The sequence below is a fragment of the Myotis daubentonii genome, chromosome 4 (assembly GCF_963259705.1).
Source record: "Myotis daubentonii chromosome 4, mMyoDau2.1, whole genome shotgun sequence".
Classification (NCBI taxonomy): domain Eukaryota; kingdom Metazoa; phylum Chordata; class Mammalia; order Chiroptera; family Vespertilionidae; genus Myotis; species Myotis daubentonii.
Genome location: NC_081843.1, coordinates 22,685,147 through 22,702,721, shown reverse-complemented (window position 1 = coordinate 22,702,721; position 17,575 = coordinate 22,685,147). Strand labels below are relative to the sequence as shown.

General features: G+C 48.4%; 1 protein-coding gene across 8 annotated transcripts in view; it reads left to right on the top strand.

Annotated features, from left to right (window-relative positions):
- The first annotated feature begins 4,822 nt into the window (after positions 1-4,822).
- The window catches only part of TXNDC11 (thioredoxin domain containing 11), a 74,565-nt gene continuing 61,812 nt past the window's right edge, over positions 4,823-17,575 (top strand). The window contains exons 1-2 of one of the 8 annotated variants that reach the window (XM_059693176.1): positions 4,851-5,256; positions 16,616-16,832. In XM_059693176.1, the coding sequence (XP_059549159.1) occupies positions 5,000-5,256; positions 16,616-16,832 (474 nt within the window). In that variant the 5' untranslated portion in view covers positions 4,851-4,999. Of the gene's footprint in view, positions 5,257-16,615; positions 16,833-17,575 lie in introns of those variants that run through there. The other 7 variants (XM_059693173.1, XM_059693175.1, XM_059693177.1 and 4 more) reach the window with 7 other exon arrangements.

The window sequence follows — 17,575 nt, the reverse complement described above, 5'->3', positions numbered from 1 at the left end:
AACGTTTAAGAAAATGAGATACAAGTCACAACAAAAACTTCACCATTTTAAAGTACAATCCAGTGGTTTTCAGTAAATAGATGAGAGAAGCAGTGTTTAGCAGAGTGTTGTTAAGTGTTGTGCTACAATTATCACACTGAGTTTTTAGAATATTTTCATTCCTTAAAAAACAACCCACCACCCAATTTTCCCCCTTGCCCTCCTTCTCAAGCCATAGGCAACCACTGATCTGCTTTCTATGTGTATGGATCTGCCTGTTCTGGATATTTCATATCCTATCTAATAAAAGAGAAACATGGTAATTGGCGTACGACCGCTACCCTTCCCATTGGCTAATCAGGGCGATATGCAAATTAACTGTCAGCCAAGATGGCAGCCGGCAGCCAGGCAGCTTGAAACTAACATGAGGCTTGCTTGCTTCAGTGAAGGAGGAAACCAACGTCCCCGCCTGCCTTGCAGGCCTCTGAGCCTGCAGTTTGAAACATTGTAACAAATATATCTCAGAGCTGGAGTCAGAGCTGGAGTTATACATTGTTTCGAACCGAAACAAACCAGATACCTACTTTCAGCAGCGGAGGCCTAAGAGCTGGAGCCTCAGAGCTAAAGCTGGCCCAGAATTAAAAAAAGAAAAAGAAAAAAAGGAGCAGTTGGGAGCTTCCGTCACCCGCCAGCCTGAAAACAGCCCTCAGCCCCTCACCCAGACTGGCCAGGCACCCCAGTGGGGACCCCCACCCTGAAGGGTGTGTGACCAGCTGCAAACAGCCATCATCCCCTCACCCAGGCTGGCCAGGCACCCCAGTGGGGACCCCTACCCTGAAGGGTGTGTGACCAGCTGCAAACAGCCATCATCCCCTCAGCCAGGCTGGCCAGGCACCCCAGTGGGGACCCCCACCCTGATCCAGGACACCCTTCAGGGCAAACCAGCCAGCCCCACCCATGCACCAGGCCTCTACCCTATATAGTAAAAGGGTAATATGCCTCCCAGCACCGGGATCAGTGGAGCCGAGAGGCCTCCCGGCACCGGGATCAGCGTGACAGGGGGCAGCACCCAAACCCCCTGATCGCCCTGCGGCTCTGTGTGTGACGGGGCGGGGCCACAACCCCCCATCCACCCTGCTCTGTTCCTGACAGGGGAAGGCCCCCCAACCCCCTGATTGGCCCTGCTCTGTGCCTGATACGGGGGAGCTCCCCAACCTCTGATCGCCCTGCGGCTCTGTGTGTGACAGGGTGCGGCGCCCCAACCCCCTGATCGGCCCTGCTCTGTGTGTGACAGGGTGTGGTGCCCCAACCCCCTGATCGGCCCTGCTGTGTGTGTGACAGGGTGCGGTGCCCCAACCTGCCCCCCCCCACCCCCACGGGCCCTGCTCTGTGTGTGACAGGGTAGAGCCATAACCTCCCCATCGGCCCTGCCCTGAGTGTGAGAGTGGCGGCGCCCCAACCCCTGATCGGCCCTGCTCTGTGGGTGATAGAGGGCGGCGCCACAACCCCCCCCCCCCCCCACAGGCCCTGCTCTGTGTGTGATAGGGTAGAGCCATAACCTCCCCATCGGCCCTGCCCTGAGTGTGACAGTGGCTGCGTCCCAACCCCCTGATCCCCTCTGCTGTGTGTGTGACAGGGGGGAGCTCCCCAACCCCCTGATCGACCCTGCTCTGTGCGTGACAGGGGGCAGCGCCCCAAGCCCCGGATTGGCCCTGCTCTGTGCGTGACAGGGGGCAGCGCCCCAAACCCCGGATTGGCCCTGCTCTGTGCGTGATAGGGGGTGGCGCCGCAACCTCCCCATTGACCCTGCCTTGAGTGTGACAGGGGGCGGTGCCCCAACCCCCCAATCAGCCCTACCCTGAGCGTGACTGGGGGTGGCATTGCAACCTCCCGATCAGCCCTGCTCTGTGCATGACAGGGGGCGGCGCCACAACACCCCAATCGGCCCTGCTCTGAGCCCGACCAGGGGCTGCACCAAGGGATTGGGCCTGCCCTCTGCCACCCAGGAGCAGGCCTAAGCCAGCAGGGCGTTATCTCCCGAGGGTTCCCAGACGGCGAGAGGGCACAGGCCAGGCTGAGGGACCTCCCCCTTCCCCCCGAGTGCACAAATTTTTGTGCACCGGGCCTCTAGTAAGGGAAATAATACACAATGTGACTTTTTTTTTTTTTTTTAAATATATCTTATTGATTTTTTACAGAGAGGAAGGGAGAGAGATAGAGAGTTAGAAACATCGATGAGAGAGAAACATCGACCAGCCGCCTCCTGCACATCTCCTACTGGGGATATGCCCGCAACCCAGGTACATGCCCCCGACCGGAATCGAACCTGGGACCCTTCAGTCCACAGGCTGACGCTCTATGCACTGAGCCAAACCGGTTTCGGCCAATGTGACCTTTTTTGACTGGCTTTCAGTGAGCATAATGTTTTCAAGGTTCGTCCATATTGTCACAGGTTATGGATACTTCATTCCTTTTAATTACCGAATAATACTCCATTTCACTCATATACACATTTTATCCATTCCTCTGTTGACAGACATTTGAGTTGTTTCCCTGTTTTGGGCTCTTGTGAATATAAATATTCATGTACAAGTTTTGTTGGCTGCTATAAGCTGCCCTAGAGAGGCATGTGGGAGGTTGCAAGTGGGTCCTTGCTCTCAAGGATCCTGCCTGTGCCCAGTCCTCTGTGACAGGGGTGTTTACCTCTTTCCACCACCTTCCCCTTCCCTGGGCTGTCTGCTCCTTGAGGACTGTTTGCAGAGTCCTCCAACAGGGACCTGCATCAATTGGGAAACTAAAGAACACTTCCCCCGGTAGTGCAGGTTTCAAACACTCCTTAGTTGACTTATTGTATTGGCTACAAAGGATAAATGCCAATTTCTGGAAAGCTGATTTTGGGGTCTTGATACAAAGACTCCAAGAAACACTGGAGAGAATACCATTGTCCAGAATACCCAGGCTTAGGGAGTATGGGCTTCCCTCTTTATTATCTGCCAACCTGTACCTTGTTTTTACATCCCATTTGTTAAGTCAATGCTTAGAAGCTTTTAAAAAATAATGAGCCTTATTTCTCTCTGGTTCTAAGAAAGGATGAATATGTGGGATATGTTGAAACCTGTACTAACTGCCTGGGAAATGTGTTCTTCCGTTTCTCAATGGATGCAGGTCCCTGGAACTTTGGAACTAAGTGGAAATGAATGTTGAGGGCTCTCTGCTAACAGTTGTCAAAGTGTGTTTTTAAAAAATCGATAATAATAAAAGCACAATATGCTAATTAGACTGGACATCCTTCCAGACGTCCTTCCAAATGAAGCCGGGCCTGCGAGGGAAGCCCAGGTCCTGGGTGCCAGATGGAAGCCAGTGCCAGCAGCTGGGGGAAGGAAGGCCTACTCTTGCACGGATTTCGTGCATCGGGCCTCTAGTATGTAATAAAAACTCAAATATTCTTCTTGACTCCTATGCTAGTCCACCACTTGATCAGGGTATAAAAAATGGCTACAAAAGCTCATCTTCTGGTTGATGTGGACAGGTTAGGGCTAACCTAGCCCTGAAGAGCAGTACAGCCTGACCCTGACAACCTGCTGTATTCTGAAATAAATGTATCATTGTTTCAGAATATTCTAGTGCCAGAGCAGCAGCCAGATGTCTAGAAAGAGAAGAGGAAAGGACCATACTTTTATTAATCCAGGGTGGTTTCCTGGCCTGTAAGACGCCACCCTACAAGCCCTGTGGGTCTCAGGAGATAACCTACAGGCAGCAAAAGTACTTTGAACCTTATAAAAGCCTGTGCAAAGAACAGATGTCTTATGGAAGGATAGGGTAGATTGTAATAGCAACCTGCTGTGAATGGGAACTGGTGACTTCTTACCACATTTGTTTTCATTAGCAATGTAACTCAAATCTACATAAAGAAAAGAGAACTAGACATGGCAAATAAGGTTAATATAAATTAAAAACTACAAATATATATTTTCTCTTCACTTCTTTAAACAAGGTTATATAAAACAATATAACACTGTATTATTGGGTTTGCAACATAACAGACTAAAAGAGTAATAGTAACAAAAAAGAGAGGAGGGGATGGAGCTACATTGGAGCAGTTTCTATATCTTACTAACTTTAGTATAAATCTGCAGTACTCATTCGGAAATTCCGAAAAAATGTATACTGTAATCCCTAGAGCAACCTTCCCTTACAACAAAAAAGTTTAAAATCTTTAAAGGAACTAATGGTATACTAGAAAATATTCACTAAATACAAAAGAAAAAAGTAAAGGATTAAAAAAAAGATGTGAGATATAGAAAATAGCAAAATGACGGGTAGGTTGATTGGCATTTCCATGAGTTACCTCATTTAATTCTCCAAACAACCCCGAGAGCGAGTTACTGCTATTACCCCATTTTACAGGCGTGCAAACCGAGGCCGAGTGACGGATGGTTCCCGCCTCACTCCTGTGTTCTTGGACACTTCTCGCCTCCGCACGTGTTTTCCTACCAAGCGGACATCATAGATGGCACCTACTTCCTCCGGGGACAGTAGTGAGACGAGTGGGCACGTGTTCTGTTACCATCATGGCTCTTAAAACCCAGTGCGCCAGGCAGGGACGCTCCGGGTACGGAGTTTCCGTTTGTGGGCACAGGGCGGACCTCGGAGCAGGCGGGGCCAGGCGCGCGGCCCAGCGCCTGCGCAGGCTCTGTGGACAGAGGGCGGGGCCCGCGGGGTAGAGGCGGGGCTTCAGAACGTGTGGGCGGGGCGGGGAACCGGCGCGGGTTCCAAGGTCGAGGGGCGAGGCCTTCCGGGGGCGGGGCTTCGGGCGGTGTCCGCGTCCGCGCAGACTCCGAGGGCGGAGGGCGGGGCCTCCCGCTCGGGGGCGGGAGCCGCAGCGGCAGCTGGGCTGACGTGGAGGGTCACGGTTAGCGGGCACTACGAGTTGCGGGATTGGGGAGCGACGGCCCGGGCCGGGCCCTTGGGCCCTGGGCGGCGGCGGCGGCGGTATAAAGCTGGCGACGGGGAGCATGTAATGTCGGAATGCGGAGGCCGCGGCAGCGGCGGCGGCAGCAGCAGCAGCGACGACGCCGAGGAGGAGGGTGGCGGCGCCGGCCCAGCGGGCTCCGGCTCCCTCAGCCCGGCCCCGGCCCCGGCCGGAGCGTCCTCGGCGGACCGGCTCCGTCGCCGACTGCGCGGCGCCTTCCTCATGGCGCGCCGGCGACCGGAGCTGCTCTGCGGGGCCGTGGCGCTTGGCTGCGCGCTGCTCTTCACCCTCAAGTTCACCTGCAGGTGAGGCGGCCCGCACCCCCGGGGCACCGGCCCGGCGCCTTCTCGGCCGGCCGGGCGGGCGGCGCGTGGCCAGGTCGTGGGTGGTAGCGGCTTTCGCGGCGTGAAGTCGGACCGAACTCCCCTCCCTCCCCCAGCCTGCGGCTTTGCCGGCCACTTTCCCCTCGCTCTGGTCGGCCACCCAGTCATTTGGCGAGGTTTTCGGGTGCCGCCCGGCGCCCCTTCATCCCATTTTGTGCCGACGGAGGTGGGCCAGGTTCCGAGGTGCTCAGCGGGGGTTTCTTCGGGGGTGCACCTGTCACTTCTGCCTGAGCCGTAGGGCCCTCACTCATCGCTTAATTTGTGTCCTTTCTGCTTCGAATGTAGTAATGCACAACCATTGGAGTCCCCAGACCCCTTTGAAAATTCATGCAGTCATTGACCTAACGATTAGTTATCCGCACCCACTGTGGAGCCCTCGGCCAGGTGAGCGGTGAAGATAAAAGCTCCTACTTGGGAGGGTGGGACAGGCAGTCAGCACGGACGCTTCGTTTTAAAGGGTGTCTGTCAGTGCTGCAGGGAGCGTGGGAGCAGCGAGGGTGGGGCAGAGAGGCTTTCTTTCCTAAGGAAGCCACACGGGACGCTTACACAAGAAGGGGAAGGGGCCAGCAGGGGACGATCTGGGGGCAAGAAGAGAGTCCCACGGAGCGGGAACAACAAGTGGGACAGCCCGGAAGCTGGACGAGCCGGGTGTGTGCCTGGAACTAGGAGAGGCCTGAGCAGGGAAGGTGAGAGTGGATGTGCCTCTCTTTGAGAAATGACCACAAATACAACGTTGACTTTAAATTTCAGGAGCAGTGTGGGCCTCCCACACAGTGTATCTCTTGGGACTTCAGTTTACGTCTGTGTTGCCACTGAGTGGCCTATTGGCCAAGAGGAAGGTTTCAGCTTGAAACATTGTTATTGGATGTGTTAAGTGCAGGGCCATCCTGTTCATTGTCGGATGTTTAGCATCCCCGACTTGTGCAGATGTGACACCGAAAAATGTCTCCAGACATTGCCAGATGTCCCCCCCTCCCCCAACAGAAGTGCCTGCTTGATAACTATAGCTTACAAGAATGCATTTATTAATATTAATATACTGCAGAATCTGAGGGCCTAGTATGGATCATTTAAATTTCAATTCTCAGTAAAGTCTGGATCTGCTCTTTCTTGTCCTTCTGATTTATAGATAAAGGATTTGAGCCTTGGTCATGTTGCAAAAACTTGCCCCAAATCACATCCACCTATTAATCCTTTATTGTCAGGTTCTAATGTAGGCTCTTAACCTTGCTCTTTATCAATAACTTCCTTCATCAAGGAAAATGTGCAAAGTATTTTACAAGGTAAAATAATTGCAAGGTGGCATATGGGTTCAAATTGGCAAGAGAGGTATTTCCCCCCCTCTAAGGCTGGGGAACTTAGTGACATTAGTTTATCTGACTATAGAAATAATGACTTGCTAGGTAGGAAAGGCCTTTCAAATTTCAGGAAGAAGGAAGAGTGTAAATCCAGTTACTAGAGCAGACAGAACAAGATCCCTGCCTGCTTCAGCTAGGAGAGAGAGCCACAGCTTGTCTGTCCAGCTCCTTGCCGTGCCACTGGCAGATGTGACAGGCTTTTAATAGACTCAGATTGATTTTTTTTTAGAGTCCTATTTGATTGAATGGTGTCATGATACTATATTTTCACTGTACAACTGACCTGCACATTTCTGGCCCTCTTTTTCTATGTTACTTTTAAGATTTTTGTGTTAATGAAGACAGAGGCTTAATAAAGAGTAACATTTTTTAAATTTAATTGTTGTTAATAGCTCCAGACCTGAAATAAGGGAGAACCCTCTTCAGTGTCTGTTGCTTAGCTGAGTTCAAACCAGATAACATAAGAGAGGTTGATTTGGGGTTGAAACACAACTAATAATTCTTTATTTCTGGGCATTTAACCTCTATCCTGTGTGCCTTTCTATGCATTGAATCTCCATGACTTCCTCCTGCTCACTTTCCTTTTACCCTGACTTGGAGGAAAATATTGTGTGTGTGTGTGTGTGTATTTATTTTTTATATATAATCGGGAGTTGCAACAGGCCTTCTTGTTTGCAATCAAGTCTTGAGTTTTTTGTACCTGAGACTTAGACTTGAAAGCTGCAGGAAATATTTGATCTATGTATAGTTTCTCAAAAAATGTTTAGCAAATTTAAGAGTTAAATAGAAACTTGTGAATGTGTCTGAAGGAGCAGAAGTATATGTCTCTCTTCCCTGGTTAATGTTTGTTTTTTTAAAAAATATATTTTATTAATTTTTTACAGAGAGGAAGGGAGAGAGATAGAGAGTTAGAAACATTGATGAGAGAGAAACATCGATCAGCTGCCTCCTGCACATCTCCCACTGGGGATGTGCCCGCAACCCAGGTACATGCCCTTGACCGGAATCGAACCGGGACCTTTCAGTCCGCAGGCCGACGCTCTACCCACTGAGCCAAACCAGTTTCGGCATGTTTGTTTTTTGATGTGCCACGTGTCTTATCTGGTGTGTTTACTCTGAACATGCAAAGCTGCAGTACTACGTTGATAATTGTCCTTTGCTTGGCCGTCATAGACATACATTTTCCCTCAGATTATGTTATTTAACACTTAACATGCAACTAAAATAGTAGAAAAATAATACCTCCAAAGAGCAGAATTTTGGAATTCTTGAAAATGTGTCTTTGTTGCAACACAGCGCTTTTATGACTCTGCATGCTGTCTTATCATTCAGATCTCAGCTTAAAAAGATAACCACTTTTACTAGTTAAATTTCCCATATAGCAGTGATCATTTTGTGTTTTTATTGTTTGTTGTTTACATATTTGATTGTTTGCTTGCCTTCCTCCCTGAGAAAAATAAGCCCCTGGAGGACATATCTTTGCTCACTTTGGTATCTAGTCCAGTGCCTGCAGCACAATAAGGTTTGCTCAATGAACATTTTATTGAATTACAGTGGAAACTCAGAAGGCTGTTCAAAAATTGAGTCATTTTTTCTCATTAGAAACAATGTAAATTGAACTAATCCATTTCAGACCCCCAAATGATTGCCTGTTCTAACCTTTCATATATATACTAGTGACCTGGTGCATGGATTCATGCACATTGAAAGGAAATTAATTAGAAGGTGGCCAGTGGGGTGGGACTGGGCAAGATGGGCTGGACACACCCTGGAGCCAACCTCCTGCAGTCCCTCCTCCACTGGCTTGAAGGGCATCTTTGGAGTGATTAGGGTCCCTCCAGCAGATGGGTCCCTTGGCCTGGCCTGTGGGAATTGGCTGAAACTGGCTCTCCAACATCCCCTAAGGGGTCCCTGGTGCGAGAGAGCACTCTGCAAAGTTGCTGTCATACAGTGTGTAGAACCCAAATGCAAGTGTGCAATAAACCAGATTTGGGGCCTACAGTGCCCCAGCGCGGCCCCATGAGGAGTCGGCTCCCTCCTCTCTGGTTCCAGGGCGTGTTACCTGAGAACTGCCGCTGCCAAGTCACAGCAGCTCGGCAGCTCCTGTGTTGAGTGTTTGCCTCCTGGTGGTCAGTGCGCATCATAGGTACCGGATGGTCAGACGATCAGGTGGTTGCTTAGCCTTTTATATCGCCATATATATATATATATATATATACACACATACATATACATACACACACACACACACACACACACACACACACATATATATATATATATATATATAGTACATGTCTAATGTACTGTCTGATCCTATATAATAAAAGGCTAATATGCAAATCGACCAAACAGTGGAACAACCAGTCGCTGTGACGCACACTGATCACCAGGGGGCAGACACTCAATGCAGGAGCTGCCTCCTGGTGGTCAGTGTGCTCCCACAGTGGGAGTGCTGCTCAGCCAGAAGCCCTGAGCTGGGCTCACGGCTGACGAGTGCAGCAGTGGTAGCATTCCCGCCTCCGTAGCAGCGCTAAGGATGTCTGACTGCCGGCTGAGGCCCGCTCCTCTGAGGGGAGCGGGCCTAAATCGGCAGTCGGACATCCCCCAAGGGCTCCTGGACTGCGAGAGGGCACAGGCTGGGCTGAGGGACCCCTGCGAGTGCACAAATTTCGTGCACCGGGCCTCTAGTCTATAAATGAACACTTTAAAAACAAAAAGGACTTGAAATATAAATGAAAATTGAACAAAAAGAAAAGGAAATGTACAATAAAAAATGAAAATTTAGTAACAAGCAGCAACAAAAGCAAAAAAAAAACCATGAAAATATTCACAGCACAGTATTCTGAGATTTTTTTTTTTTAATATATTTTATTGATTTTTTACAGAGAGGAAGGGAGAGAGATAGGAGCTAGAAACATCGATGAGAGAGAAACATCGATCAGCTGCCTCCTGCACACTCCCCACTGGAGATGTGCCTGCAACCCAGGTACATGCCCCTGACCGGAATCGAACCCGGGACCTTTCAGTCCGCAGGCTCATCGATGCTCTATCTACTGAGCCAAACCGGTTACGGCCTGAGATTTTAACAGTAGTAAACTGCCGGGAGCCGGTCCATCCTTGCTGTTTCAAGGGACCTGGCATATATGGCATACGGTTCTTAATATGTTTGCTCACCTTCTTGGCGCTGTGTTTTAACCAAGGTCAACTCTCCGAGAAAGGTTGAATCCCCAGGTAGGGATTTTCCCCTGAAGTTAGGGAGGGAATAAAACCCCTCAACTAAGTGCCAGGCGGGTAATTAATCACTTTAACTATGAACAATCATGCTTAAGCTACATAATCTTTACTCCCTGGAATGGAGATAAGAAACGCCCTAACCTTTGTAATAGAGATTGATAGGATTGAATCAACTGGTATAAATACAGATGTAACAAGACAGCAAGAGACAGAACTCATGAGACAGAACTCAGAACACAGAACTAAGGACACAGGGCTTGGAAGACAGGACCAAGAGAGACAGAGCCTAGGCACAGAACCTACACAGAACGGTCTCTAGGGACAGAAGAACTTCGCTGGCGAGAGCATGCCGGAGGATCCTGGACAGGGACTGGCCTCGGAGCCTAGAGACAGAGCCTAGCAAGAGAGTATGGCAGGGGATCCTGGACTGAACCTGACTGCGGAGATTGGCAGAAGAGCCTGACTAGAACCTGGTGACTGAACCTGACTGGAGAACCTGAGCAGAACCTCTCTGGAGATCCAGACCAGAACTTGGCTGGAGATCCTGGCTAGAGATCCTGGCTAGGCTGCTGATCAACTGAACGCTGTCTCCGTGTCCTTCCTTCTTCACCGACTCCGTCTACACCTTTGGGGACCCCTGGACCCGCTGGGGCTGGACCCCGGCAGTAAACTGACTCATACTCACACATTCTCTCCTTTGTTTGTTGCCTGAGAGCCTTGTGACATCATATAGCTATCAGCATGAAAGGGTTGTCAGGTTGAGAAGCAAATTGTTTGAGATGGGAGATGTTCGAGAATTGAGGTTTGACTGTATTTTGTGACTGAATTTTTCAGGTTATGAAGATATTTTACATAGACAAGCTCCCTGATTGCAAGGTTAAAATGTTAGTTTGAGTTAATAAATAGATTTGCTCTAACTTTTAACACATTTATGATGTTAATAATTTTTTGTTAAAAAATAGTTAAGTGATATATTTAAAAGTGTCTTCTTAATTCAGGAAGTTAACACCTTTTAGATGCAAAGGAGAATGTGGGACTCTTTCCCTCATACTAAATGACCCAAGGCTCTTAGAGTAGCTTAGTTCTAGGTCTTAGGTGAAGATATGTTTCTTTTTTGCATCTGCTGCATATCTCAGACTTGTCAGCACCTTCCTTCACATTCCTCCTTCCTACTACAGTCTTCTTTGGTATGTGCCAGGGACTTGATTCCAGGACCCCCTTCGGATACCCAAGTCCTTGGATCCTCAAATCCTTTATGTAAAGTGGTGTAGTATTTGCATATAACCTACCTACATTCTTCCATATACTTTAAGTAACTCTAGATTACTTATAATATCTAATACGATGTAAATGCTATGTAAATAGTTGTTATACTGTATTGTTAAGTAAATAACGATAAGATAAAAAGTATATACATGTTCAGTACAGACACAACCATGGTAGGCCTAACTATGTAGTAAACATCAGCAACAATGTAATATTTTAAAAAAAGAATATTTTTGATCCAAGATTGATTAAATCCATGGATGTGGAACCCAGAGATACAGAGGACTGATTGTACTTGACGGTTTTCTGAGAAATCAGATTATCAAATTCATTTGCACACCTGTAAAGTTAGAGTGCAGTTAGGTGTCCTTTGGAATGATCCCTAGTAATGCAAATGGGCCTTCTGACACTTTGATTCTTTCAGACTCTTCTTAATAATATATGTCTGTATGGATTTATATTTCATTTCCTTTCACATGTTCAGGTGAGGTAAGTAGGGGAGGTTTGTTCATTTCACAAGTTACTGAATTTCATAGTAACAGCAGCTACTAAACAATGAGGATCTAACAGTGTAAAAGATAGTGTCCTTGCCCTTATGGAGTTAATGATCTATCTTGTAGAGTAGATAAATAATAAAAAGGTAAAATAAGTAACAGAGTTTGGTAAGAGCTATGAAGGCAACCAATAGGGAGCTGAGAGAAAATTTCCTCAGTACCTTTCTGTAGTTAGTTTCTACCCCACTCTCTACTCTAGATAACCACTGATGCTGATTATTTCATTATAGATTAGCTTTGCCTGTTTAGGGATTTCATATAAATGCATTCATATTATACAGGGTGGGCAAAAGTAGGTTTACATTTGTTTGCATGGAAAGTAATCCTATATATTAAAGAGCTAATATGCAAATGGTCATCACACCCTCACGCTGTCACGTGGTAATGGCTCAGACATTCAACACTGGGGGGAGAGGAATGGGGACCAGCCAGGCTGTGGCCCAGGAGAAGGACAAGCTGCCCACCCTGTGGCCCAGGGTGCCAGCGGCTATGCCTGTGCCTGCGGCCCAGGAGAGGGACAAGCCACATGCCCCACGGTCCGGGACACAAGCGGCTGCGCCTGTGTCTGCGGCATGGGAGAAGGACAAGCTGCGCGCCCCGTGGTCCAGGACGCCAGCGGCCAGCCAGAGGGAGGGAAGCCCTGGTCCCGGGGCCTGTGACCGGCCAAAGGGAATCCTGGGTCCTGGGTGCAGGGTGAGGCAGAGGTGGTTAGGGGCGATCAGGCTGGTAGGGGAGCAATTAGGGGCAATCAGGCAGGCAGGCAGGCGAGCGGTTAGGAGCCAGCGGTCCCGGATTGTGAGAGGCAGTCAGACATCCCTGAGGGGTCCTGGATTGGAGAGGGTGCAGGCTGGGCTAAGAACCGCCCCCCACCCCTGCATAAATTTTGTGCACTGGGCCTTTAGTATAATCCTATCTAATAAAAGAGAAACATGGTAATTAGCCGTACATCCGCTACCCTTCCCATTGGCTAATCAGGGCAATATGCAAATTAACTGCCAGCCAAGATAGCGGCTGGCGGCCAGGCAGCTTGAAGCGAACATGAGGCTTGCTTGCCTCAGTGACGGAGGACTCCAACGTTCCCCGCCTGCTGCTGCCGGCCTCTGAGCTTGCAGTTTGAAACATTGTTACACATATAGAAGCTAAACAAAACCCCAGAAACCTGCTTTCAGCCAGCCGGGATCTCAGAGCTGGAGTTGATACAGAGTTTTGATTATAGAACCCAAACAAACCAGATACCTGCTTTCAGCAGCAGAGGCCTAAGAGCTGGAGCCAAGCCTCAGAGCTAAAGTTGGCCCAGAATAAAAAAAAAAAAAAAAAAAAAAAAGCAGTTGGGAGCTTCAGTCACCTGCCAGCCTGAAAACAGCCCTCAGCCCCTCACCCAGACTGGCCAGGCACCCCAGTGGGGACCCCCACCCTGATCCAGGACACCCTTCAGGGCAAACCAGCCGGCCCCCACCCATGCACCAGGCCTCTATCCTATATAGTAAAAGGGTAATATGCCTCCCAGCACCGGGATCAGCGTGACAGGGGGCAGTGCCCAAACCCTCTGATCGCCCTGCGGCTCTGTGTGTGACAGGGGGCGGAGCCACAACCTCCCTATCCGCCCTGCTCTGTGTGTGACAGGGGACGGTACCCCAACTTCCCTATTGGCCCTACTCTGTGAGTGACACGGGGGAGCTCCTCAATCCCCTGATTGGCCCTGCTCTGTGGGTGATAGAGGGCGGCACCCCAACTGCCCCCCACGGGCCCTGCTCTGTGTGTGACGGGGTAGAGCCATAACCTGCCCATCGGGCCTGCCCTGAGTGTGACGGTGCGGCGCCCCAACCCCCTGATCCGCCCTGCTCTGTGTGTGACGGGGCGGCGCCCCAACTCCCCTATCGACCCTACTCCGTGAGTGACAGTGGGGAGCTCCTCAACCCCTCTATCGGCCCTGCTCTGTGAGTGACAGGGGGGAGCTCCCCAACCACCTGATCGACCCTGCTCTGTGTGTGACAGGGTACGGAGCCCCAACCCCCCTGATGGGCCCTGCTCTGTGAGTGACAGGGGGCAGCGCCCCAACCCCGATTGGCCCTGCTCTGTGCGTGATAGGGGGTGGCGCCGCAACCTCCCCATTGACCCTGCCTTGAGTGTGACGGGTGGTGCCCCAACCCCCCAATCGGCCCTACCCTGAGCGTGACTGAGGGTGACATTGCAACCTCCTGATCCGCCCTGCTCTGTGCATGACAGGGGCGGCGCCCCAACTCCCCAATCAGCCCTGCTCTGAGCCCGACCAGGGGCTGCACCTAGGGATTGGGCCTGCCCTCTGCCACCCAGGAGCAGGCCTAAGCCAGCAGGTTGTTATCTCCCGAGGGGTCCCAGACTGCGAGAGGGCACAGGCCGGGCTGAGGGACCCCCTCCTCCCCACCAAGTGCACAAATTTTTGTGCACCGGGCCTCTACTCTCTCTATATAAAAGGCTAATACACTAAGTGTCCTTCCCTCCATCCAGGTAATGATGTCACATAGCAATGCCTGATTTCCTCTCCCTAGAGACTAGCCTCCTTGCAGTTTCTTCAGCCCAGGAACACAACTTGCTTTATAGCCAGGTGGAAACATTTTATACTTTAACCAAGTGTCTGTGAAGCGTTTTCACATGCCTCATCTCATTTGATCCTCACAGAAGTCCTGGAATAGGTAGATAGGAGACTCGGTGGAATCCTATTTTCTTTTCATTAGCCACAAAATGGAGATTTAGAAAGTTTAGAAACTTGACCCGACTGAAAAGAAGTAAGAAATGGTAGACCTTGAAAATGACTTGAGGTTTTCTCATTGCACAGAATATAGTCAATTACTGCTGCAGTTAAATATTTTACCCTTTATTCTCCCTGTATGATCTATAATAATCTGCTTCATGTTAATATTTACTGCTGTGTTACTGACAATTACCTGAAAGAGAAGTTGGGGTGCTTCACTGGGCTCGAAAAAATTTAGCTAAATCAGAAAGCAGGTCTAATTAAGTAAGTTTGTTCTATATCTATAAAAAACTAAGTTGACTCACACACGCGCAATACATATAAAGCTCTTGCTGGCGCCAATTGCACGTGTGTTTCGATCTGTCATTGTCGATTGTGAATTTGGTTGACACTTACATTATAGAGAAAGGACAAATAGCAATATTAAAATATTTCTTCTAATTAATTTCCTTTCAATGTGCATGAATTCGTGCACCAGGCCACTAGTAATAATATAAGAATAAAGTGATGTAGTCACAACTGTAAAGCTACTTTTGCTTAGCCTATATGTATTCTTTAGTTGTCTGATTTCTTTCATGCATTATCATTATTTTGAGACTCATCCAGTTATATATAGTACATATCGTTTAATTGTAAGAGTATACCCCCGTTTGTTTATCCTTTCACCTAATTAGTTACTCCAGCTTTCTTTCTTTTTTTTTTTAAAATATATTTTATCGACTTTTTACAGAGAGGAAGGGAGGGGGATAGAGAATTAGAAACATTGATGGGAGAGAAACATTGATCAGCTGCCTCCTGCACATCTCCTACTGGGGATGTGCTTGCAACCAAGGTACTTGCCCTTGACCAAAATCGAACCTGGGACCCTTCAGTCCGCAGGCCGAAGCTCTATCCACTGAGCCAAACCGGTTGGGGCTACTCCAGCTTTCTTATGCTTACTATTTAGATGGACTATTTCCCCCCCCATCCTTACACTTTCATCCTATTTATGTCTTGATGTTTAAAATGTGTCTCTTTTAGATAGCTTCGTTATCCAGTCTGGCAATCTTTTCCTCTTTTTTTTTTTTAAACATATTTTTATTGATTTTAGAGAGGAAGGGAGAGGGATAGAGAGAGATAGAAACATCAATGATGAGAGAGAATCATCGATCAGCTGCCTCCTGCACGCCCCCTACTGGGGATTGAGCCCGCAACACAGGCATGTGCCCTTGGCTGGAATCGAACCTGGGACCCTTTAGTCCGCAGGCTGATGCTCTATCCACTGAGCCAAACCGGCCAGGGCAATCTTTTCCTCTTAATTGGATGGTTTATATTTAATGTAATTGTTGATATGGTTGGGTTTAAGTCTACCTTCTGGCTATTTGTTTTCCATTTGTACTTTCTGGTTTTTGTCTTTTTCTTGATCCTTTTCTGCCTTCTTTTGGGTTATTACTTTTGCCTGAATGCCCTGGATAAGTGCAGGCCAATTCCAGCTAATACACTTTTAAGTTTTCTCAAAGTTGAGTTGATTGTAAGCATTTCCTATAGAAATCTTTTTAAAAAAAAATATTTTTATTGATTTTAGAGAGGAAAAGAGAGGGAGAGAGAGAGATAGAAACATCAATGATGAGAGAGAATCATTGATCGGCTGCCTCCTGCACACCCCCTACTGGGGATCGAGCCCGCTACCGAGGTACATGCCCTTGACCGGAATCGAACCCGGGACCCTTCAGTCCGCAGGCTGACCTCTAACCACTGAGCAAAACCAGCTAGGGCTCCTATAGAAATCTTATTAGCAGTAGCCACATGTGCTCCCTCCCCTTAATTCTGAGCAAGCTTACGTGGTGGCTCTGAAGCCCTGGAGATCAGTGGCTCCTGTGGAGAACAGGACTGCAGAAAGATGATGTGAATCTTGGGTGTGGAGGCAAGAATGTGGATTACTCAAAGACATTCTCCTCTGCTCTCCACTGCCCTCCCACTCCACATGTGGGAAGACAATATTATAGAATAATTTCCAGCATATATTTCATGTCTTTCATTTTCTCAGCCACATATTGCCTTATCACAGAATATTTAAGTTTCATTCTCCTTCCACATGAAGCTGTTGTTGGACGAAAATAAACTCAGTGATCTTATTTGTGTTTACTCTTTTTTAGTCGAGCAAAAGATGTGATAATACCAGCAAAGCCACCTGTCAGCTTTTTCTCCTCGAGGTCTCCGGTTCTTGACCTCTTCCAGGGTCAGCTGGACTACGCAGAGGTTGTTCGCCGGCACTCAGAGGTGGTGCTTCTGTTCTTCTACGCCCCATGGTGTGGACAGTCCATCGCTGCCAGGGCAGAAGTTGAGCAAGCGGCGAGTCAGCTTTCAGACCAGGTAATGCTGACATTCGGCCTAAGAATCAAATGACTGTCAGTTTTGCTGCAGAGCAGATTGTCCCTATAGAGACATCTTAGCAGCTGGCTGATTTTGCCAAGGTGAATACCAGGAGCACTTTTTTTAAAAATATGTATTTTATTGATTTTTTACAGAGAGGAAAGGAGAGGGACAGAGAGTTAGAAACATCAATGAGCGAGAAACATCGATCAGCTGCCTCCTGCACAACCCCTACTGGGGATGTGCCCGCAACCGAGGTACATGCCTTTGACCGGAATCGAACCTGGGACCCTTCAGTCCACAGGCTGACGCTCTATCCAGTGAGCCAAACCGGTTAGGGCTACCAGGAGCACTTTTAAAATTCTAAAGCCTTCTATAAAGAAAAAAAAGATTTCTGATTGTGATGATCCTAATCAGTTAGCAGGATGGGGAACAGATTCTGCATCCTGTGACTAAGCCAGTGCTCATTCCCAGGTGCCATGCTATTTAGTTTTCATGCTGAAGTAGGTGGGGAACTGAAAGTCCTAGTTGATTATCTCTTTGATATTTGCTAATTAGGTATTTTATTTAGGAGAAATTTATGCATCATGACTACAGTGTAGTTGACTGACCTTTTAAATACCCATACTTGGACGAGAACTGTATTTAACAACTATTTAATAAATGAATGCAACCTTTATGATAGGTAAGAGTGATATATAGGCAAATATTTGAGTTATCTGTGACAGTGGTTTTCAACCAGG